General features: G+C 40.5%; 1 protein-coding gene across 1 annotated transcript in view; it reads left to right on the top strand.

Annotated features, from left to right (window-relative positions):
- LOC149010202 (aspartic proteinase 36-like) overlaps positions 1–25271 on the top strand; it is a 66263-nt gene that overhangs the window by 32866 nt on the left and 8126 nt on the right. The window contains exon 8 of the mRNA XM_089160354.1: positions 19348–19423. Within this exon, the coding sequence (XP_089016480.1) occupies positions 19348–19423 (76 nt within the window). The remainder of the gene's footprint in view (positions 1–19347; positions 19424–25271) is intronic.

The raw sequence follows: 25271 nt of genomic DNA, 5'->3' as shown, positions 1-25271 counted from the left end.
AAAAACCAAAATTTCTAGGTGTAGGCCAAAATTTTGATCAAAACCTAGTACTTTTCAAGCAAGGTTTCATGGCTTATATCGCTTCCATTTCATCTGATTTCTTGCCTCCTAACTATTTAAAGCATAATAAACAAAATGGAACTAGTAGTTGTCAAAACAAACCACTACAAAATTATCATTTAAATATACTAACAAATGATTGGTTCCGAGAAGTACAAGTTGTATTGCATGCAGTTATAGAATCATCAACATACATGAATTGTTTGATAGAATGACAACATATACAACTAGTCAACAAAATACAATGACCAGCTAGCAACTACAATTTCCCAGACTTTAGTTCCATGTTGAGTTCCTGCTTGGAACCGGTTGATCTATCCCCTATCTGTGGTAATACTCTGAGTGCTGGATGAAAGCTAGCCATGACATTTTGCCTATGAAGTTATCCATGAATTGAAACACTGTATTTCTTTAGGTGGAATCATACACATAATTTAGATATCCCATTGTATGAATTTTTTCCCGTTTCGACAAATTTCCAGCATTTTCCCCCAAGTTTCGACCATAAAAGAAAATTAGACCCGAAATTGTCGAAATTTCGGTTGAATTGTCTGCATTTTAAAAAAAAAAAACGAAAGTCCAATTATTTCGGAAAAGTATCAAATTTCGACCATTTCGGAGGTTTCTACCGAAATTTCGACTATATTGATCAAAAGTTCGACCATTTCAACATTCCAACTTGTTTTTCCTTAGTTTTTATTAATTTTTATCCCATTTCACCTAATTTCCACGACTCCTTTGCCTTCAAGCACCTCTTTTGCTCATTTTTTGCCTCCAAACACCTCCTAAGCCACAACAACTACAAAGGAAACTCCAGCAACAATAGAATATGAAGCATGAGCCATACCCAACAGTTCCGAATTTCCCCTATTTTTATTTTTGTATTGTTCATGCCTTAAATGATCTTGTATTGCCTTGAAATTAATATATGTTTAGCCTAGTACTATGATCTATGATTGTGTTTTGTTAAACTTATATTTGTATTATTTGCTACCATTTTTTCATTTTTTGATTTTAATAATTATTTTCTAAAATTATGTATTTTTATTTTATGTATATATGAGATATAAGCTTCAACTTAATATGTGTGAGACACCATCACATGATCTAGTCGGTCATTTCATTTTGTTGACTTGTTGTATATGTAACCATTCTACCAAACAATTCATGTATGCTAATGATTCTATGCCTGTATGCAACACAATTTGCACTTGTCGGGAACCAATCATTTGTTAGTATACTTGAATGATGAATTTTAAATTTTTTTTTGGCGAAATACTAGTTCCATTGTGTTTATTATGCTTGAAATAGGTAGTATGCAAGAATCCAAATCATTTTGAGTCCATATAAGGCTCGAAATTGAAGTTCTAATTTCCAGAAAAAAGTGTCTAGTTTCAACTGAAATTTCGGCCTTTTCCAAGGTCGAAATTCCTGTTTCGGCCTTTTCCAAGGTCGAAATTCCTGTTTCGGTCGAATTTTCTTCTTTAGTTTCAACAAGTTTTGACAAATGAGTTGTTGATTTAGGGTAAAACAGAGGCTGGAGTCGCAAAATTCAGCCAACAAATGGTTTGAGGGTTGAAACTCAAAGGGTGAAACTTCACAGAAGCTGTCGAAACCTGCAAAATATTGCTAGCTTTGACAGTTTTGGCGGAAATTTTGACAGTTTTGATAAAAACCTAGTACTTTTAGACTCCACCCAAGTTTTGTCTCTTTTTTTCAAAAACCAAAATTTCAGTGGTTTAAACTGAAATTTGTACCATGGTTAGTAGGATCCCAGATCTACTTTTATTTTTGAATGAGTCCTTGGTTGTCAAGTTATTGAAGAGCCCCAGTTAGGGTGGGAGTCACAATTAGAGAGGGATTCCCTTAGAGTCCAGTTCTTACAAGTGGCTTAGATCTACTCTCTTTTTTTTTTTTTTTGATGAATTAATAAATGCATTAAAAAGAACAGAACAATTGCATAAACATCAAGGCAGAAATTTAGCAAAGCTATATTACAAATTGGGACAGATCCCAAAGAAAGCTGGGCCGAACAAAGGCAAAAAAAGAAACTATTTTGCGGATTTTTTTCTTTTCCTTCTTTCTCTTGGAGGACTTAAGATCAACCAAGAAGTTGTCACCGAATGGGTTGTGCCCTTTAATAGGTCGATTACTCCTTATACACTCGGCACAATCAAGATTATGCACAGGGGGGAGATAAGAAAATCAAAAGTGTGCTCTGTAGGGTTTAAATCACAAGCCAGAGGTTTGGGAGAGCAAGTAGTGGCTGATGACAAGAAAGAGGGACTGTAGGAGGAAGGGTGAGAGGTGGAGTGAGGGGGGGGGATTAGAGGAATGGGCCAAGAGGTCGAGAACGGGGGGGGGGGAGAGTGAGGAGAGGTGAAGGGGTTAATAAGGTTAGGCCCACCGCCCATGGGCCGTAGGGCCCAATATGGAACACTTAAGTGAGGGTAAAATGGGAAAGCCAAGTTGATCGTGGGTATGAGAGGAAATTGAAGTGGCGGTGATTGGTTTCTTTATGTCGTTAACCAAAGTGGAGGAATGGTTAGGTAGTGAGGGGGTAGCAGAGATCTCAAAGGTGAGGGTTTCACGGAAGAAGATGGGCGATGCTTGAAGGCCAGGGGTGAGATGCAACAACTCCTGTAGAGACCGGATAAAGGAAGGAGAACCTTCAGTAGTTATGGAAGGAACAGTAATCCGAGCTTCGACAGAGGAAGCAAAGGCTTCGATTGCAGTGAACTGACAGAAATCCTCAAAGGACTTCTCAACCTGGGGAGTTGTGCAAGGAGTTGTCACTTTCTCCACAAGTTTTGATCTACTTCTACATCTTCGGTAAGTACTAGCTACCGGCGGCGAGCGAGAACCAGAAGATGTTAATGTTGATGAAGAAGGAGCAGCTTGAAGAACAAAGACAGTAGCTGAAGTTGCTATTGTTGATGATGAAGGAGCAGAAACTTCTGAGTGCTTAACGCTAGAAATTTCTCTAACTGGAGCAGAGATATTTTCACTAAAATCACCAGGGGGTGAAGGGTCTTGAGCAACAGTGGTGGCAACGGCATCTTCTAGGTCTTGAGCAGCAGCGGCGGCAACGGTGCCTTCTTGGTCTTGAGCAACAGCGGCAGCAACAACATCTTCTTGGTCAGCGGCAATGGTGGTGCATGAGACATCAATCAAACATTTTTCTAAGTTGTCGATGATGAGGCTACTAGGAATCGACATTAATTCTTTGGCAGTTGATGTTGATGGAGCATTCAGGATAGCAGAAGAAAAAGAGGCAATCTCATGGCCAAATTGTCGACAAGAGATGCATTTGGATGGAACCCAGTCATAGACAATAACTTGACTGTTGGTGCAAACCTAGAGGGGGGTGAATTAGTTGCAACTAGTGGATTGTCCCAATTTTTTGGTTTGTGCGGAAATACAAGGTAAATTGAGAATTCAAATGAATTTAAACAATGACAAGCAATCACAACACAAGATTTATAGTGGTTCGACTTTACAAGTCTACGTCCACTAATGATTCTCTTTCAATACAATGGGTAGAGAATCAAACCCTTTACAATCTTTGTTTACCAACTAGGGTAAGAGCACCCAAAGACCAATTCTAATCTACCTAGACTAGAATTGAAATAGTTTACAAGAGAATGATATTACCTTACAAGAGGTGTGACACTTTACCTCTTGTGTGAGTGTGATGCAATGAGAGTTGTATGCTCAAGATATGAGATGCATGCACCACCAAAGCCTTCAATCACCTTAAGCTTGACTTCCACAAGCTTACTTTAACACCTTGGTATGTTCTTCAAGGTTGGAGAGAGGGTGAGAGGCAAAACCCAATGGCTTTCTTGTATATTGAGAGCTTGAGATTACTTGGGGAGTAGTTGATCAAGTATAAGGTTCAACCCTCTCAAAAGGGGTGAATTGGGCTTAAATAGATGGCCTTTGAGGGCCTTAGCCCAATCCCTAACGGATAGAAAACAAACATAATTTTAGTCCAATTTTCAGTCCAGATGGTCGTCTGTTTGACCAGACGGTCTTTGTTTGACCAGATGGTCGTCCGTCTGAGAAATAGCCGTTAAAAACTAGCCGTTGTATTTTAGTTAAACCAGACGGAATTCCGTCTCAGACAGTCATCCGTCTGGCCTACTGTGACTTGCATTTTTTGACAGCAAACTAGACAGACGTCCGTCTGACCAGACGGTTGTCCGTCTGCAGCAAGTCAAGTATGGGACTTGGCTTGGGTTTTTGATCTTTTTGGTCAACCCTAAGCCTCATACACCTTCCTACTATGTCCTAGATCAGTCTAATGACATGATTAAGGTAAAAAATTCGATCGAAATGAACATTTCGACCTTGGAAAAGGTCGAAATTTCGACCGAAACTGGATATTTTTTTCCCGATTCTTGAAAACTCAATTTCGAGCCTCAAATGCACTCAAATTGATTTGGATTTTTGCATATTAGCTATTTCAAGCATAATAAACACTATAAAACTACTAGTTTACTAAAAAACTACTGAAAATGTAACATCCAACATTCCAAGTATATAGTACATGAATCAGAGAAGAAGCTGGAATGTTATTACTTACAAGTCTATTCTATTCAGCCTCAAGGTCTCCCTCTTCCGTTTGCACCCCATACAAATGACAATATAACTCCCATGATGTTTGCCCCCGCCCCATATAGTTTTGGACATAGTCAAGAACTACACCTTTGTATGTGGCCTCATCCACATGCATAAGATTCCCTAACGGTGGGAAGTTGTGAATCTCCAAAGGAACTGGTGGTGGTGGGCCTTGTGGCTATGGAATAGTGTGGAAGATCTGCTCAACAAATGAAAGAGCACCCTGCCCCTGGCTCTCAGGAGAAGGATAAGGATACTGATAAGGTCGCAGTGGCTGACTTCGATAATCGACAGTGGGAGGGACACCATAAGCTCCATAGGCTGCTCCATAACCATAAGGCTCCAGTCGTGGCTGACTGGCCTAACCCTGAATCTGATAGCCAGGAGGGACACCATATGGTCCATAAGGACCATAACCATAAGTCGACTCGGTAGAACCAATACTCTCCACAGCAGTATCATATGAGGACTCTGCAGGCCTATGCCATCCGGATCCTCTGGAGGTGGAGGAGTCTCTAACATCATCAATGCTCATCGATCTCATAGATCCCACCAAGCTCTCGGCATCGGATGGACGGTAGAACCCATATGATGGCGTGTCCTCTGTGCTCCAGCCGTGCTGTCTCCCCTTCCCCTTCCTCGAATATGTAGAGGAAACATTTTTGCCTCGAGATGCAGCTCCAGTATGGTCTGAATCCTGTGTCGCGTGGGTGAACTGACTCTCTCCTGTGAATCTCGGTGATCGTCCTCGCCCCCCTTGACTCTCACGTACTGCTGGTGGTGGTGGTGGTTTGTCCCTAGGATCAGTTGAATCCTGATCACGAGGTCCCACACCCTCCTCATCCCCTCCATCATCATCATCATCACCGTCATCATCACCACCATCGTCGTCATCGCCGGAGGCCTTAGTCACCTCATCCTCAGTGTCGGACCAAAAAATCAAATCCTCACTCTGGGTGGATGCACTAGGGTGTGGCACGAAGGGACGGGCGGGCTCTGCATGTGGCCTCCCCTCCCGGGGCCATGAAGTCCCCCACATCAGCCCCCATCTCCTCTCGCAATCCGACTATTGGGAAGACCTCCATCCTCATCCAGCAATCTGTCTCCACTATCCCTGATCCAGTCAACTACTGGGTTATCATCATCATCCATCTCAAATATGTCGGCCAACTCGATATTGGTGTTCTCTATCCATCCCCTATCTAATATGATCCTCTCTCAGTCTCATATTATAGTGTAGGTAGACAAGGTCCTCTAGACGCTTCACACCCAATCAGTTGCGCCTCTTCGAGTGAATGAGGCTGAAGGTGCTCCAATTTCGCTCACAACCAGTGGCAGAACATGTTTGGGAGAGCACTTTGCTTGCAATCCTACTCAAGTTATGTGAATCACGTCCAAATTGCAACCACCACTTAGCTGCAACAAACATAGACTCCAAGTCATTTTAATACTTAAGTAACTAAATTAAAGATAGAATATAATAATTAAATGTACTAATGAAATAAATGAATGAACTTACCCGCAGGGCCAGTTTCCTGTCCTGATACGGCCACAGCACGACCGAAGCTCCCAGTGGCATCCCTAAAAGCCTTTATTTAATATATTAAGAGAAAAAACAATAACTAGTTAGTAGTTACTAGGTTAATGACTTAGTATAAAACTACAAATTGTGAATATCAAATGATTCTGATCACTATCTCACCTCCATAAGGATGACTGCTTGTTTAGCTGTATCCGGTTCGAACTTCTCCACTACAGTTTGGACAGCATCCATCAAATCTTGCCTCATCCTAAGATTGTCCTTGTAATGGTACTTGGGATTTAAATAGTATGTCATAAAAGGGAATAGTTAATGCTTAATAGTATGATAACATAATGAAAATTAAATTAAATACTAGACTTAACAACTCACCAGCCTTATGCAGTGGATGCTGCAATATAGACTCCCATCTACTGTTGATGATTTGAAGGACTTTCTTGTTGCCGCGTGGGTGGACCTGAGCAACTTGCTGCTTCATCCTATCTACTGCAGCAAATATGTGTGCTAGAGTAAGTTTGTCCTCCCATCACAATTCAACATGAAATTGATGATGGACTGTCTAGTGGGACCAGTCCAACCATCAGCCATCAGAGTCACTCCATAATGATTCCACATGGGCTTTAATCCCTTAATGTACTCATTTATGTCTTCTTTATGCTTAGGCAAATACACATTATATATCTCATATAGAGTGGGGCCCCAGTACACCACTCCCAATTCCCCCGCCTATCCGCTCAATCATATCTCTGTAGTAGGGCCCCTGGGCTGTATGTGCTGGAACACTATGGTAATGCGCCCATTTGGAGAAAGCCATCCTCACTTTCTCCTTCACACTCCCCCATAAGTGCTTCAACTTTCTCTGTTTATGCTTAGGCCTCGCAAATAGGGCCGGATCATTGCGAAGAATCTCAAGATCCGGATCTGTAGGATGTGCTGAGGAAGCTCGACCCCTTGTAGGGGCCCGTGGGATAGGAGCCTCCTGCCTCACACTCTGAGACCTCCTCATAGGGACTTGGGAGCCACCTATGCCTCCCATACCTATCGGCTCTCTGAGAGGACCCATAACCCGACCCCTCTCGTTGCCTCTTGATGTCATCAATCCTCTGTTGCTCCCTACTCATCATCATCGCCCTCCTCGGTGATCGGCCTACGGATCGTGGTCACTGTCTCTGGCTCATCCCTACCATAACCCTCAGGATCTGGAAGGTCATCTAAGCAGGCATCCTCAAACTCATCCCTCTGTGTTCTCTTCTCTTTTCCTTTGTACCACTAATATATGAGGCCATTGCCTTCTTGACCTCTACAGGCACCTTTGGGCACCCTGTTACATCCCTGTTGCCACCAGCTAGATGCACCTTCAATCTAGTGGCCCTACCTCCTCCTATTTGTTTCTTATAGTAATTACACTCGCTCTTCCTCTTATCAGCTGTCAGTGGCCTCCCATGATCCCAAGCTATGTCTGACATCTTTAAAATAGAGTGCCTGATACAAGAAACACACACTAAGTATCTTGAAAAGCTCCACAATATGCTCCAAAAATGACATACATGCTTCTAATAATAACCTCCTATTTTTAAATATAAATATATATATATATATATATATATATATATATATATATATATATATATATATATATATATATATATATATGTATAACTATATAAGTATTTTTTAATATATAAATAATTTTAAAATATATAAAATACACACTAACTATCTTAAAAATATCCACAACATGCTCAAAAAATTGCATACATGCTTCCACTAATACTCTCCTATTTTTAAATTTAAAACAGAAATTAATTATTTTTTTAATATTTAAATATATATTAAATACAGTAAAATTACATAATTAACAGAAAAAAAAAAATGAATTCAACACCATCACAGCAATATGGTGTCTCAACTCTCACATACATTCATTTGAAGCTTATACATGTACTATACATAAACATTTTTAACAATATACATAATTTAGTAAATAATTTTTAATAACAGAAAAATAAAAAAATAGTAGGAAGAATCAAAAAATAATTTTGACACTACAAATTCATAGAGCATCACTCTAAAGTAAACATATATAAATTTGGAAGCAATCTAACATGATTTAAGGCACAAATGAAACAAAAATAAAAAAATGAGGAAGTTGGTTACTCACCTTGCAAGATTTGAGAAAATGCACAAATGGAGGAGCAAATCAAGTGTTTGAAGGAAATGGAATACTAGAAATTAGGTGTAGAATGGGATGAAAGCAAGAGAAATCAGCAAAAATTGCAAAATGAGGTCGAAATAGCTCTGGCAATATGGCTTGAAATGTCGAAACAGCGTCGAAATGGCGAAACTGGGTCGATTTTGGGTATTTTATAAGCTGCGCAAGTGTCGTTTCGGCCCGATATGGTATCAGGTCGAAATATCGACTCGTATCGACCGAAATTATACATTTTGTGCCTACTACTATATTTCGTTTCGAGTTGGATTTTTGCAGGCATTTCGATCGAAATTTCGACCATTTCGATCGAATTTTCTTCCATGGACATGATATGCACATGATTACATTCAATTACATTTGGGTGCATATGGAAGTGTCCCAAGTCCAAACTTCATCTAAGTTTTGATCATTGAAGTTCTTGAGTCTTTTTGTACTTCATTCTTCACGATCATCTTCATTTCCATCTTGGCATGGTTATCTTGACTTAGACTTTATGTCCATCTTCATGTCCATCTTGGCATGATCTTGGCTTGGGCTTGACTTGAGCATGAACATATGACTTTGACTTGGAGTTGGTCCACTTGTTCTCATCTTGAACTAAAACAACACAACTCAATATAGCCATTAGTAATTCATGTTTGTTATCATCAAAACCAATGGAGGCTGATGTGGCAAATGCTGACATGGCATTTCCCAACAATGACTATAGTTGAGCCCATTATCATCAACAGTGGAGATGGAGGATGGGAGAGGAAGAGTAGCAGACACTTCAACATAAATGCAGACAAAGGAGAGTCTTTTGAAGTTGAATGTTTTACAATCAATGTAGAAAGGTCTTCCAATGGCAGATCCGATACGGTTGAGATATTCAATATTCTATAAATCTAGAGGGAGACCGGGGAGATTGATCCACAGGGGGATTGTGCTGAAGTCAACCCTGTGGAGGGGCATTAAAGGATACCATGGCCGGAGGAAAATAGGGGATTTACCGACGACCGAGGGGAACCTTCAAGAGCACGGGCTTTGCAGTCAGAGAGGAGTGGAAATTGAAAAGAAAGAAGCCAGAGTCGAGAGAAAAAAGTCTAAAGATTCTATTGTTTTCCATTGCTTGGATAAAGAGGGTTTTTACACTAGCAGCAAGGGGAGAAGGGCCAAGAAACTATCCAACAATGGCTGATTGCCAAAGAAGGATACTCTCCTTGGTAGCAGAGGCAGGGCAGTGAGCAATAGGGGTAATCGATGAGGGAGTAGTGGGGATGAAAGAAAGGTTGCAGTCATTGGTGATGGAGTTAGAGGTGGAGGAAGTAAAGAGGAAATTCTAGGGTTTAGATGGAGAGATGGAAGGGAGTGGGTCAGGGGTGTAGGAGGAGTTCAATGGGTCATCGGAGGGGTCAAGGGGGGTGCCAGTGGGATCAGAGGGGGGTGGGGAGGCCATCGGAGAGTTCCACTAACTCCTTACATCCTCCTTGAGAAAAATGAAACTCCTTACTCTCTTGGATCTACTCTTATTTTGCAATTTGGATCATTTTAGGTTGTGTTACGGATTCCTTGTATGAATGTGAGTTTGAAGCCAAGTAGAATCCTAATTAGAGTCACCTTCTAAGTTTGAGTCCTAGTACGAGTTCTTTCATCAAAGGCCATAAATAAAGCTCTCTAGCTTGCAAAAATCAGATTTTGTTTATGAATAAAGTTTGAAATTGAAGGAGGAAGAGCTTAGAAGTCATGTGTTCCCTTTTAGGGGACTTGTGGCTGCTGTTGAGTCCCTTGCAACCTTCAAGTTTAAGATACCCCACCCCTAACCCTGCCCCTTCCCTCTTCCTTCTCCCATCCGCAATCTCCTTTCCCCATCCCCAAACCCTAAACTGGTAACTACAGCTTCACCCCCCCCCCAAAAAAAAAAAAAAAAAAAAAAAAAAAAAATCACATATCATTCATCACCCATCCACCCTACCCTTCCATCGCCCTTAATCCCTTAATATTTTCCCTTCACAGCCCTAGATCATCAAACCCCAGCCCCTCCCTTCTCTTTTTCTTCTTCTTCCTTCCTTCTTACTAGCGGCAGCATAGGAAACCCAGAAAATTAAAAACCAGAATTACTCCTAACCCCCCTAAACCCTAGTTCTCCTATATGTCCTAAGCCCCACCCTCAAATCCCTCACGCTTTTAGGATTACCGTCCCCATTCCCTCACTCACACTCAATCCCTACCCCCACCCCTTTCCCTCATCTAGACTGTAGAATTTCTGCACTCTTTCTTCATTAGAAAACCCTAAAACTTTAAAGCTTCAAAAACCTAATTTTCAACTTCTCATCCAAACCCTAAGCCCTTTTAGGATAATTTTCCCTCAACCCTAATTGGACCCTAACACTAACCCTAGTTCAAACCCTAGAAACCCTAATTTTCTAAACCCTAGACTTTGAATTTAGTTCTGAACTTAAAAATACAGCAAGATGCAAGACTTGAATTTCATAACACTAGCTTCCAAACCCCATAGCCGAATCCCTCCCTACCCTTTTCTAAACCCTAATTCCACATAACAGCCCTATTCCTTCAACTGTAAGGTATTATAAAGCCTAGTTTACTGCTGATTCACTTGAGAAAGATCCTGAGGGTGAACTTAGATCTAGGGCTTGCATCAGTCAATTAAACCCTAGATCCCTGGTTCACATAACTTTAACCTTGGTTGAAAAAAAACTTATGACAATATCTTGTTGGGCTTACCCGTTACATATCCTGAAAGATAAGTTTTTGGTGTGAATGCTAAATGGATGCGGAGGTCTCTAATCTAGAGGAGTTTTAAGATGTTTCAGGAGGCAGGAGGGCTTAAGAATTAAAATTGTGTAAGTCCATGGCAGCAGGAGATGCTGGATTTCTGTCCTTGTAAGATCCAGTTGTTGATAACTTGGTTGTTTAGAGAGACCCTAGATTTTTGTCGTTAGAGGATCCCCTCATGGATAACTTCTCTAAAAAACTCAAAAACACTGAAGAAAATTGCGTCTCTTTGGATGATGGGATCATGCTTGGTAACTTCCTTCCATATTGGTCTTGACTATGCACTAAAATATATTATCTGTGCAAATTTATCGGGAAGTCCTCCGATTAGGCCATATACCACAGGTCCACAAAGTGCATCCATCAAAGTTCAATTTGATTCAATTGAGGGTTGTGGTTATTCAAATACAATGTAGCATGCCAAGAGTAGGATGGTCACTTAGGTGTCTTTTCTTGAATCATATCTTTTGCGTCAGGTTGAAATAATGAATTTTGAGGTCCTATCATACAGTGTTTGAAAAGATTTTATTCTATAAGGTCTGCCAACCTAGACCCCCACCATTTTTTGTTCCTTGCATCAGTATGCTACTGACTATCTCTTTTATTTATAAGAAAGTATGATTAGGTAATTACAAGAAAACTCCCGTCTCTATTTTACATAAACCATTAGTTAGGAAATAATATTACCAAATTCCCCATGTATTCATGAATCATAATTCTTCACATAAAAATGAACAGCCAAAAAGAAAAGAAAAGAAAGGAGTTATGAACAATTATTTACAAACAAATGCTGACAGAAAATTAGAGAAAAACAATAACTGAAAAAGTTACGGCCATAATAACTTATTTTACAACTTATTGTTGTTACTTCCTGACTGGATTTTTATTCCTGAATTGCTAGAACTTTTATGCTATGAGTCCTAAATCCAGATGAAGGAGCAGGTTGCTGCATCAGTTCCACTAGCCGACATTAAAGAACCATTAGCCAAACCTTTTACCACGGGTTTTTGATTTCTCCACTTTCATCACGGTTCAAGGTCTTGTTTGATCTTGCCAACATCTCGTTTTACTGAGACCTCAAGACGAGATCTTATGCGAATCGAGACGATCCCAGAAAAATACAAGACAGCTGAAATCCTCAGTTAATTCGAGATCTCATATCTCACAAGATCTCAATTGAACCTAATTTTTAAAATTACCACATCTAATCGAGATCTCTACTCTTCTTGAATTGTCTCAACACTTCTTTTGCCCTTGCTGGTTTGGTGTTTTAGCCGGATTTTTCACTAGAAAGTTCTGGGGAACGGTTTAGAGAACCTTTTCCCAATTGCATCCTTTGTTGGAATGGTTTAGAGAACCTTGAGCACCTTTTCTTTCCTTGCCCCTTCTCCAGATCTATTTAGGGAAAAACCATTTCTTCCATTTGGCCCTGTTCGAGGCGATCCTATGGGTTTTTTCGAGATTGGTCTTGGATTTTGAGAACCTTTTCAGGCACTTCCATTTGCAATCTGATTGGTAAGCTAGTGTATTGTGCCTTGATCCATCACCTTTGGTGGGAGCGCAATCTTAGGAGATGGACTTCCAAATCCCGATCCATAGATAGGATTTGGAGTGCCATCTATTTTGATGTTTATTCTAGGCTGATAGCTATTCCCCATCCCCCTGTTGATGATACCCCAAGGAACAGGCTCATTGTTGTCTCCTGGGGTCTTAGTTCTGCTTTTCGGTCTTCTTCTTAAAGAACTTGTTGTCTTGCTTTCGTTTCATCCAAAAAAAAGTTGGTAAAATCTCTACCTAGGCTGCATCAACAAGCTATTTAGCTCACCTACAACAAAGATCTACTGTTTTTTAAGCCAATCTTGAAGCAAGGTAAGTGTTCTCCCCAAACTTAATTTTATTTAGAACTGTGTTCTACACTGGTGGAGGTGGTGCTGGTGCTGGTGCTGGTGCTAGTGAAGCAGAGTTGGTAGACCTGCTAAGTTAATGATTTTACTTGTGCTGTCGTGGTGTAACTTATAAGTACACCAATGTTTTAACGTGAAATTTGTTGACAACTGAACTGTTTAATGTATTATTTGACTTTAAACCTTTATGTTTTCATTTATATCAAGTAATGGTTGTGTTGTAAGTCAAGAGTTAAGTGAGGGGCATTTTGTTCTATTAGAGTGATTTTATTATTTATGTTTTTTTAGTCCCACATTGGGTATCATTGTACTAATTCTTATGTTTTACTGTTATAAATAAAGGCTTGCTACGTCACACTGGCATAAGTCAAGATTCATGCAGGATTTCAACATAGTATCCGAGCCATGTCAAATCAGGGCCTTAACCTTTATCGCAGACATTAGAAAACACCAGAAAAACTTCCGCCATCACTAAACCTTCTTCCCTACCATCGCTGACACCTCCAGCAGCCTCTACCACCATCACGGCCCCTCAAGCTCACCTACAATAGCTCTAGGCAACTCTTCTAGGGCCATCGAGACCCTTCACCCTCCCCTTCTACCTGCTGTGATTTACCCTAGAAATATCGCCAACACCTTGCGATACTCCTAGGGTGATCGAAACCCTTTTTCCCCTTTTTCATCACCTGCGGTAGTTCCTAGAAGAACCGCAAGCCTCTAGTGACTCTTCTAGGCCTATTGCCTAGCCTTCCTTGCTCCATTTGATGGTCCCAGAACTACTAGTCTCCTCACATAGTGCTTCTGGGTCCATCGTCTCTTTGTTCCTATGATCTGAATTTTTTTTTTATCCTAAAAATTCTGATTATGACATACTTGAAGTAGTGAGTAGTTTTACTCCTCCAATAATTTTCTGCTTCATCCTTAACCCTAGAAATATCGTCAACACCTTGCGATACTCCTAGGGTGATCGAAACCCTTTTTCCCCTTTTTCATCACCTACGGTAGTTCCTAGAAGAACCGCAAGCCTCTAGTGACTCTTCTAGGCCTATTGCCTAGCCTTCCTTGCTGCATTTGATGGTCCCATAACTACTAGTCTCCTCACATAGTGCTTCTGTGTCCATCATCTCTTTGTTCTTATGATCTGAATTTTTTTTTTCATCCTAAAAATTCTGATTATGACATACTTGAAGTAGTGAGTAGTTTTACTCCAATAATTTTCTGCTTCATCCATACTTAATCCCTTGTCCTTGTGATGGCTGAAAATGCACACAAATCTTCTTTTGGTGTCTCTGATGAATTTCCCACTTCATCTATTCCTCAGGATTGTGAGTTATCTCTATTTCAGATGACTACAGTCAAGCTCAACGGGACCAATTATCTTCGGTGGTCTTGTTTTGTCTCTTTAGCAATTGGTGCTCTTGGTCTTTCTGGCCATCTTGATGGGACTTCTACCAAGCCTTCCTCTCTTGGTCCACAATTTACCAAGTGGTATACAAATTAATGTTTGGTTATGCGATTTCTTCTTAATTCCATCAATCCAAGCATAGCAGAGAGCTAACTCCTTTTCCCAGATGCTACTACTATTTGGAAGGTTGCTTAAGATACATCCTCCAGAGTAGGTAGGTAATGATGCACAATGCTTTGAAATCAGACAAAAGATTCATCAGTTGCAATAGAAAGACCTTACTCTTTTTCAATATTTTAATACACTTCGAGGATATTACCAAATCTTGGATTTCTATAGAAAATTTACACCAAAGAATGCTGAAGATGCTATTGCTTATCAAAAGTGGGAGGACAAGCTTCTAGTTCATGAAACTTTGAGTATAATCAGATTTGGGCACGCATCCTTTCCTGTGAGCCCTTTCCCTCTCTAGAGCAAGCATATGCCATGGTGGATACAGAGGCCAGTAGGCAGATGACTATGGTGCATATACAAACTACTGATAGGTTTGCATTAGTTGTTGGTTCTAGTAATCCTAAACCTAGTTCTGGTGATTCTCGGTCTCCTATGAAGTGTGAATATTGTGGGAAGGAACACCATACAAAGAATAAGTGTTGGAAGTTACGTGACGTCAAGCAAGTTCCCATGCTCGGTAAGAGTGAAAGTAGGGGCAACAATCCTGCATCTTCGAATGAGGTTATTCCAGAACATCCGAGTACTCCAGCACCTATGCCCTCAAACAAGATCCAGAATCTCTGTCGTCAGCTGATGGCTAGGCTTGATGGATCCTCTTTTGGGTCGACTCCCAGTGCGAGTGTAGCATCTGTCGTTCCTTTACCTCTGGTCCCAGCCTCTTACAGGTATTTTTGGTTGTCACAATGTCAATTCTATTTATCCCTCCTAGATAATTGACTCCAGTGCAACCGACCACATGACAGGCTCTTCTTCTTTATTTCACACTTATTCTTTTATTCCTTTTGTTCAAGATGTTCAAATAGCTTATGGATCCCTGACACCTATTTCTGGAAAGGGCTCCATTATTTGTTCACCTACACTCACCCTTTCTTCTGTTTTGCATGTTCCTAAATTTTTGGCTAATTTATTGCCCATTAGTAGCCTAACCTGTAATATAAACTGCAAAGTAACTTTCTTCCAGCTCATTGTATTTTTCATGACTTGGAAACAAGGCATACAATTGGCAGTAGTAAACAGAAGGGGGGTTGTACTTATTGGACGGTTCTCCATCAGTTCTTTCCATAGTTACAGTGGCATAATCTTCTTAGCCACATTCACTTGTCAATTTTGTGTAGACTATTTCATGATTTAGTTAAAAGGTGTAACTTGAATGATTTTCGTTGTGATGCTTGTATTTTGGCCAAGCAAACTAGACATTTATCCTATTTCTAATAATAGCAGTTAAGTTCATTTTTTTTGTTATTCATTTTGATGTGTGGGGTCCTTCTCTGGCCATCGTTGGTTTGTTACACTAGAACTGTATGGATTTATCTCTTACACAAAAAAAGTGATGTTTTTTCTTGTTTCCAGAATTTCTATAATATGGTTAAGACCCAGTTTGAAGTTGTAATATAAACCCTTAGGACGGATAATGGGACTGAATTTTAGGTGGTGGTTAATGGGACTGAATTTTAGGTGGTGGTTTTCCCTCTTACTATGTTGATTATGGGATTATCTATCAAACCAGTTATGTAGATACACCTACCTAAATGGGGTAGCAAAGTGCAAAAATAAGCATCTTTTGGAGGTGGCACGATCTCTTATGTGTACTATGGATGTGCCCCCTCGGTTTTGGGGTGATGCGGTGCCACTTATCTAATTAATAGGATGCCTTCTCATGTCTTACACCAGCACTGTCCTCTTGAGGTTCTCTTAGGGACAACCAACTTTAATGCTCCTCGTAAGGTCTTTGGATTTGTTGCATTTGTTTGCAACCATCATAGTTATTGTAAGCTAGACCCTTGAGGGTTACGGTGTATATTCTTAAGTTATTTCCCCACGCAAAAGGGGTATAAATGTTACTATCTTGGTTCTCCTTGATTTTTTGTGTCAATGGACGTTGTTTTTCAAGAACAGGTTCTCCTTTCTTTCCCACACTCTTCTTTAGGGGGAGAGTATTAGTGAAGATGCTCCGGTGTTCTTTGAAATTCCTTTTGAAGGTTCCTATTATTGAGTCTCCTTTGGCAAAATTTTCATTGGAAGATGGAGTGATTGGACAAGAATAACTGGCGGATGATGTGCAGGGGAAGTTCAGAGTCTAGAACTCCTTTGAAGACCTACCAAAGGAAGCAGAAAATTCCCCCCTTTGAGCCATAACAATTGGAGCACTAGATCCTTGTCCTGAAACAACCACTCCTCTTGGTGAGTCTGTCTCTGATCTTAATTTGCCTATTGCATGAAGAAAACAATGATGTACCTACACCAAGCACCCTATTTCTAACTATGTGTCATATCAGTCTCTATCCCTAGAATTTGAAAGCTTTATTTCCTCTTTGTCTTCTACGTCTATCCCTAACTTATGGCAGGAGGTAGTGTCTCACCTAGATTGGAAGAAAGCTATGGATGAGGAAATGCAAGCCCTTGGAAAAAATAAAACATGGGATTTGGTATCTTTGTCTGCAGGGAAGAAGACTGTTAAGTGTAAATGGGTGTTTGTAATAAAACACAAGGCAAATGGAACCATTGAGAGGTATAAGGCAAGGCTGGTAGCCAAGATTTACTCAAACTTATGACATTGACTACTAGGAGACTTTTGCCCCTATTGCCAAGATGAATATTTTTTGGGCTATTCTCTCATGTGCTGTAAATTAAGGATAGAGTCTTCAACAATTAGATGTGAAGAATGCTTTCCTACATAGAGAGCTTTAGGAAGAAGTGTATATGGATATGCCCCCTGGCTATTCTAGTGCAAAGACCCATGGGAAAGTGTGAAGATTAAGAAGAACCTTATATGGTCTAAAGCAGTCCCTTAGGGCTTGGTTTGGAAGATTCCACAAGGCAATGGTCTCTTATGGCTACAGGCAAAATAATGCAGACCATACCCTATTTATCAAATGGGATGGATCTTATATAGTTATACTACAATACTCCTTTTGTATGTGGACGATATTGTCATCACAGGAAGCAGTGAGGAAGAAAATACAGCGTTGAAGAACTTTTTGGGGACAGAATTTGAGATAACAGACATGTGTAAGCTCAGGTACTTTCTCGGGTTGGAGTTGGCTTACTTTGCTAATGGTCTCTCTCTCTCTCTCTCTCTCTCTCACAGAAAGTACACTTTGGACCTATTAGAAGAGACTGAAATGCTAGGGTGTAGACCTGCAAAGACCCCCATGGAACCTAATCAACACTTGAAAGCTAAGGAAGGAGAACCAATTGACAAAACCAACTATTAAAAATTAGTTGGGAAGTTGATTTATTTGTCACACACTAGGCCAGATATCACTTTTGCAATTAGCCTTGTCAGTCAGTGTATACACAATCCTTCCTCTTCACTTCTTGATGTAGTATACTACATCTTGAGGTATTTGAAGGCATCTCCAAGGAAAGGTATCCTAATTTATTTTCAGGGACATCTTAAAGTTAAAGCATACATAGATGCAGACTGGGCAGAATGCCAGGTGATTGGAGATCTACCTCTGGCTATTGTGCTTATGTGGGGGTAACTTGGTGTCATGGAGGAGCAAAGAACGAGTTGTAGTGGCTCGGTCAAGTGTTGAAGTGGAGTTAGGGCTTTAGCTCAAGGCATCTGTGAAGTGTTATGGTTGAAGGGCCTTCTTTAAGAACTTGGGGCAGATCTAGAAGATCCTATGAGGCTGTATTTTGACATCGAATCAGCCATCAACATCGCCCATAATCCAGTTCAGCATGTTCTACCAAACATGTGGAAATTGACAGGCATTTAATCCAAGAAACAATTGAGTCTGGGCTTCTTTAGACTTCTTTTGTCACATCTAACAATCAGCATGCTGATATGTTCACAAAGAGTGTAAGTGTCAAGTTATTGTCAGCAAGTTTGGCATGACATATCTCTATGCACCAACTTGAGGGGGAGTGTTGTAAGTCAAGAGCTAAGTAAGAGGGGTTGTTTGGTCTGTTAGAGTGGTTTTAATATTTATGTTTTTTAGTCCCACATCGGGTATCATTGTATTTATTCTTACATTCTACTGTTATAAATAAAGGCCTACTATGTCACACTAGCATAAGTCAGGCATTCATCCAGGATTTCAACAGGTTGTGTATTTCATGTTTTATATGTTGGCATGTTTACTTCTTTAGCATATTGGTTTCAAAGTCAGGGTCAAGTTGGAACTCATACGTACCCATGTTTTCACAAATCTAAGGCCAACACTATGTTTAGACAATCTAAAATAGGCCAAGTACCAAATGCTGCCCAAATTGTGTCCTAATACCAACCGAGATGGGCCCTCAAGTTGGGTCAAGTTGACCAGGGACTTTTACTAGACTCCATCGAGATCTCGTGAAGTCTAGGTTTCTTGAGGGACTGAGATCCCTATCGAGCTCAAGATCTTAAACCATGACTTCCATTTATTGAAAAAAGAAGATATATGTAGGCGACAAGATTTATTGGGATAAGGCTGAATTGGGCTGATACTACCAGCAAAGCACTAACCAACTCAGCAAGCAATTGTCTTCGGCTTCAATATTTTTTAGTTGTTCAAATGCAGATTTTCTTTTGTTATACAATACTCTTTTCTGTAAATTATCTCTACTATCATTTGTCATGCTCTATATAATTTTTGTGACATCTTTACAGGGAGATGTGTGGTGTATTGGTTGGCAAGATAGTGGAAATCAGTCCAGAGGAGCAAGGAACTTAAACCTTTTGGGAGGTACGCTCCATATTTCATTAGTTGAAGCTCTCATTGTCATGAACAGCCTTTTGAATGTGAAGCTGTCTTCCTACTTTTTTTCCCTTACTGAAACTGCCCAATTTCTAAAAGTCTAATATGGAAGAAAATTTTCCATCTAACCAACTGCATCCATTGTTTTCTCAGTTAGTCAAGATAGTATTGTGAATCCAAATCCTGGTGATATCGTCTCAACAAAATATTTCCATTGATTAAAAAAAAATGTGGCTAATGTCCTTTGGTGTCCCTTCTGAATGGTGTTGATGTTAGACCTTATAGATTAAGGTGTTCAGAGCACTGTTCACATGAACACTGTTGTGAAACGTATTCACAGGAAGAGTAACTTTTTTGTTTATGCTGTATTTCCTTTTTCAGTTTTTATTAATTTCTACTTTCATGCTCCTGGATTTTGGGAAGGTTCCTACCACTGCTTTTTGAAGCTCTCTGGGCCACACTTTAAATATTATGAATTTTCAAAAGAAGAGTGTTAAGACATCACTTGTAGGTTGTAGAACGGGGGTAGTTTTGGGGTAATGAAGTAATTCATGTGGGAGGGTCACATGGGAAGGTAGTTTGTGGGAATTTATATAGTGTGAAATTGTAATTAGAAAGGGAAGAGAAATGAGTTAAGTGCTTAGGGCAAGCTTGCTTGTGAGTGAACTTGGGTGAGTTCACTGGGTTTTGTTAGGGAAGGCATCGTGGGGTGAATTGTAAGGGGAATTCCCAGTCTCATTTTAGTAATTCCATTAGTTTGCTTGTGTGTTAGTTGCGATCCACATTTGGTGTCCATTCCGGTAGTTTGCAGTGGTGAAAAGAGGGCAGTTCGCCAGAGATTTCAGGGAGATAATCGGGGTTCTATCAATGTGGTATCAGAGCGGTTCAGATCCCAGGGTATGACTAGAGGGAGGATGGATGCAAGAGTGGAAGCATTGGAGAAGAAAGTGAGAGAGATCCAGAACCAGTTTGCTGCGATGGATTCCACGTTCGAGCTCATAAAGCAACAATTTGTGGAGCAGCAGCAAAGTAACACTGAGTTCAGATCTGAACTAAGGATGTACTGCTGCATGGGAAAGCTTTGGAGATCGACTCGCCAACGGATGAAATGACACCAAGAGGAGAACCAAAATCACCACTGCCGACAACTAGCACAAACGCAAAACCAAGTGGTTGTGCAGATCTGATTATTGTTGACGGGGGTAGCAACCACAGAGCTTTTGCCTATGGCAACTGGAGATGCCAATTTTCCCTGGTGAGGACCCTTGGGGCTGGATTGCTAAAGCTGAGAGGTACTTTCACCTCTACGGTTTGGAAGGAGAAGAGATCCTTAGGGTGGCGACGTTGTGTCTTGGTGGCCTGCTCTCGGTTGCTGTTAAGAAAGTAGATTGTAGTAGAATGGCTTATTGATCCATGATCTCAAGCCCTCTATTTATAATTAAGTGGAAAGTACACTATTACAAGGAATAGAATTATACATGAATTCAAACTCTAATTTAACTCCTATACTAACTCTAATTGGACTCCTAGTAGAATCCTACACTCCCCCTCAAGTTGAGGCATAGATATTAGTCATGCCCAACTTGCCTACAATAGGAAGGAAATCTCTTTCTTTCAAACCCTTAGTGAAAACATCTACTACTTGGTCTCCAGATCTTACAAAAGGCATGCAGATAAGCCCTTGTTCCAATTTTCCTTTGACAAAAAACCTATCAATTTCAATGTGCTTAGTTTGATCATGTTGCATTGGATTATTAGCAATACTAATAGCAGCTTTGTTGTCACAATATAACATTATAGGGTTTGGAACTTAGACTCCAATATCTTGCAGCAAGCCTTTCAACCATAGTAGCTCACAAACTCCATGAACCATAGCTCTATATTCAGCTTCGGTACTAGATAAAGCTACCACATTTTGTTTCTTACTTCTCCAAGTAACTAGATTACTTCCAACAAAGGTACAGTAACCTGAAATTGACTTCCTGTCTGGAGATCCAACACAGTCTGCATCAGTGTATGCTTCTACTTTTAGATTATCAGTGGGTGATAGAAGTATTCCTTTTCTAGGAGTGCCCTTCAAATACTGTAGTATTCTGTAACAACCTTCATATGAGCTAAATATGGATCATGCGTGAATTGGCTCACTATCCCTATAGCATAAGCGATGTCTGGCCTGGTGTGAGACAAGTAAATAAGCTTCCCTACCAGCCTTGGGTATTCCTTTGTCCACTGGTTCTCCCTCTTTTTCTTTAAGTTTAGTTCCAGCTTCAATAGGGGTATCAACTGCTTTACCCCCCAACATTCCCACTTCTGATAATAGATCTAGGACATACTTTCTTTGGGATAGGAATATACCTTTATTTGATCAAGCCACCTTAATCCCTAAGAAATACTGTAACTTCCCTAAATCTTTAATTTCAAACTCTCTGCCAAGAAAGCCTTTCAACTTTTGAATTTCTTCACCATCATTCCCTGTGATGACAATATCGTCTACATGGACAATGAGAAGTGTGATGTTAGTACCTGACTTCTTGACAAATAGTGTATGATCAGCATTGCTTTGCTTGTACCCAATAGAAGTCATTGCCTTCAAGAGGCGTCCAAACCAACATCTAGGAGACTGTTTTAATCCATAAATTGACCTCTTCAACCGACAAACTTTCCCTGCAGTATTGTCATCAGAGAAACCATGTGGGATTTCCATATAGACCTCTTCTGCTAACTCCCCTTGTAAGAAGGCATTCTTTACGTCTAGTTGGTGCAAGGTCCAGTCTTTGTTCACAGCTACAAGAAAATAGAACTCGATAGTGTTTAGTTTCGCAACAGGGGCAAAGGTCTCTTGATAATCAATCCCATAGGTCTGGGTAAACCCCTTTGCAACTAGTCTAGCTTTCAACTTGTTGACTAATCCATCCATATTTTGTTTAACCACAAATACCCGTTTGCAGCCCATTGGTTTTTTTCTTGGAGGAAGTGTAACCATCTCCCAAGTGTCATTGGAAAAGATGAAATTACAAATAGGTCCCTGGAACTATTTGAAATTACAAATAGGCCCCCTGTAATTATCTGAGTTTACAACTAAACCCCTAAAATTATGTGAATTTGCATGTAGGTCCTTGGGAAAAGTAAGTTTACCGAAGAAGTCCCTCAACCATCGTATTCTGTTTCTTCCCCCTTTTTTTTTTTTCTTTTTTTTTTTTTTTCTTTTTTCTGGGCAAATAGAACGGTAGCTAAGGGAGAAAAGAAACTAGGTATGATTCGATACAAGTTGGGGCTTGATTCGATACAAGTTAGGGCTTGATTGAAGGTTCAAAAGAAAGAATCAGATGAAGAAATTTGACGGAGACAAAGAGTTTCAGAAGAAAAAAAACCTGAGAAAACTCACTGTGATTAGACGATCAATATTCTGCGATTCGGGTGTGATTAGACGATCGATATATTGTGATTCAGACAAGCAATGGGCCAGAACTGTTTGTATTCTGCGATTCTGCGATTCAGAAGAAAACTGTGTTGGCTGCGAGTATATTCTTGGAGCGGGAAGCGGCGATCTGGAAGCAAGAAGCAACAACCAACAGGCGTGGAATCTGTTCTTGACGCAGGAAGCGAAGCAGCGATAGTGCAAGCAACGCAGAGCAGCTTTTTCTCTTACGGTTTCCTCTTTTTTCTCATTCTTGTTCTTCCCTTGAGACGGTACTGAAAAGAATTGCCGGCAGCGACAAGTTTAGTAACATGGGGTTTGCGATGCAGTAGCGACAAGCAGCGGTGGTGGTGGTTCTCTTCTTCTCTCCGTCAAACCCAATTGCAATGGTTTGCGATGGATTTGAAAGTTTGAAAAAAGGAAGGAAAAAAAAAAAGAAGATCCTAATCGAACTTAGGCTCTGATGCCATGTTGAGAAAGTAGATTGTAGTAGAATGGCTTATTGATCCATGATCTCAAGCCCTCTATTTATAATTAAGTGGAAAGTACACTATTACAAGGAATAGAATTATACATGAATTCAAACTCTAATTTAACTCCTATACTAACTCTAATTGGACTCCTAGTAGAATCCTACAGTTGCGCTTCCAGGAACTGCAAGCATCGATGTCTTCTTGGGAAGAATTGAAAGAAGCTCTAGTGCATCGTTTTGTCTCGCCTCAACAAAGACTCCCCAAGAAGCCCTGATCAGTCTCAGACAAAGCATCATTGTCGGCGATTTCAGGGAGAAATTTGAAACCCTTGCTGCAGCAGTAGGGTGTTGAAACGAAAAATGGCTCCGTGGGGCTTTTCTTTCGGGTTGGCAGATGAAGTACGGGCCGAGGTCCAACTTTTCAAACCCGATGGGTTGCTCCAACTTATGGATTTGGCCCAGGCTGTGGAAGCAAGAAACTGGGCCCTTAAAGGCCTTCATTGGCCCACCATGGTGCAGCCCATTTTGCCGGTCCAGCCACTTGCCCACCGGGCTTTTAATATCAACTCTGTAACTGTGAATGGGTCTAAGCCCAGCCCAGCGACTGGAAACATGAGTGGGGTGGGGATTAACCCAACTGGGTCGACCAAATCGAACCAACCACACATCCAAGTTCAACACCTTCTAGCCCATTGTCTCCAACTTCTTCTCAGGCAGCGGCAACCTCTTCGGCAAAGAACCAGCATTCTCATTGGTTAACTCCGGAGGAACTCAAAGCGAAGATGGATCAGGGTCTACACTTTCGTTGTGACGTGCTCTACTCTAAGACCCATCAGTGCCTCTACAAACAACTCAAGGTGCTGATGGTCCATGATGAAGATGATGACCAGGCCATGGTTTCAGAGGAGGCTTACGGTGGACTTTGGTGCAGGCGCAAATTCACCTTGAGGGCAAAATGAAACTTCAGGGGGGGAAGTATTATTAAGACATCACTCCTTGGTTCTAGAACAGGGGTAGTTTTTTGTTGTAATGAAATAATTCATGTCACATGGGAAGGTAGTTCATGGGGGGTATATATAGCATGAAATTGTAATTAGAAAGGGGAGAGAAATTAGTTAGGTGTTTAGGACAAGCTTTCTTGTGGTAGTGAACTGGGGTGAGTTCATTGGGTTTTGTTAGGGAAGGCACATTGGGGTGAATTGTAAGGGGAATTCCCAATTTCATTTTAGTAATTCCATTAGTTTGCTTGTGTGTTAGTTGCGATCCACTTTTGGTGTCCATTCTGGTAGTTTGCAGCAGTGAAAAGAGGGCGGTTCGCTGGAGATTTCAGGGAGATAATCGGGGTTCTATCAGAGAGCTGCTAATGAGCTGTGCCTCTTTTTTAGTGCCCCCCTCCCCCCCCCCTCTCCCCTTACTTTTCACCAAGTTTTGGTGACATTTTTCCACATGGTATCAGAGTTCCAAACCAGAGATCAATTTAACCCTTCTATCCTATTTTGAGATTCTTCTTAGAGAAAGTCCATATTACCTGCAATAGCCTTTTGCTGCATGTATGCTGCTATGGTTTCTTTGGTCTTTAAATATGCACTACACTTCTCTCTGTTGGATTCTATTAGGAGTCTAATAAGAGTTTGTATAGGAATTAAATTAGAGTTTGCATTCATGTAAACTTCTATTCCTTGTAATAGTCTACTTTCCACTTTATTATAAATAAAGGGTTTGAGATCATGGATCAATAAGCCATTCTACTACAATCGTTTATTTCTACATGGTATCAGAGCCTAATCTCGATTAGGGAATTAAGAAAAAAAAAGAGAGAAGAGTGTCGAACTTACCTCCTCCCCTCTCTTGCTTTGTCGTAGAAAAGGATCGAAACCCATCGTTTTTTTAGCAGTTCTTCAAACCAATCGATTCTTCAAACCAATTGAGTAACCATCGAAACTCAT

This window comes from Hakea prostrata, chromosome 7 (genome assembly GCF_041222555.1).
Source record: "Hakea prostrata isolate BN-2017 chromosome 7, UWA_Hpros_2, whole genome shotgun sequence".
Classification (NCBI taxonomy): Eukaryota; Viridiplantae; Streptophyta; class Magnoliopsida; order Proteales; family Proteaceae; genus Hakea; species Hakea prostrata.
Note: the sequence above shows the minus strand (reverse complement) of the source record. Positions and strands in the feature narration are given on the sequence as shown.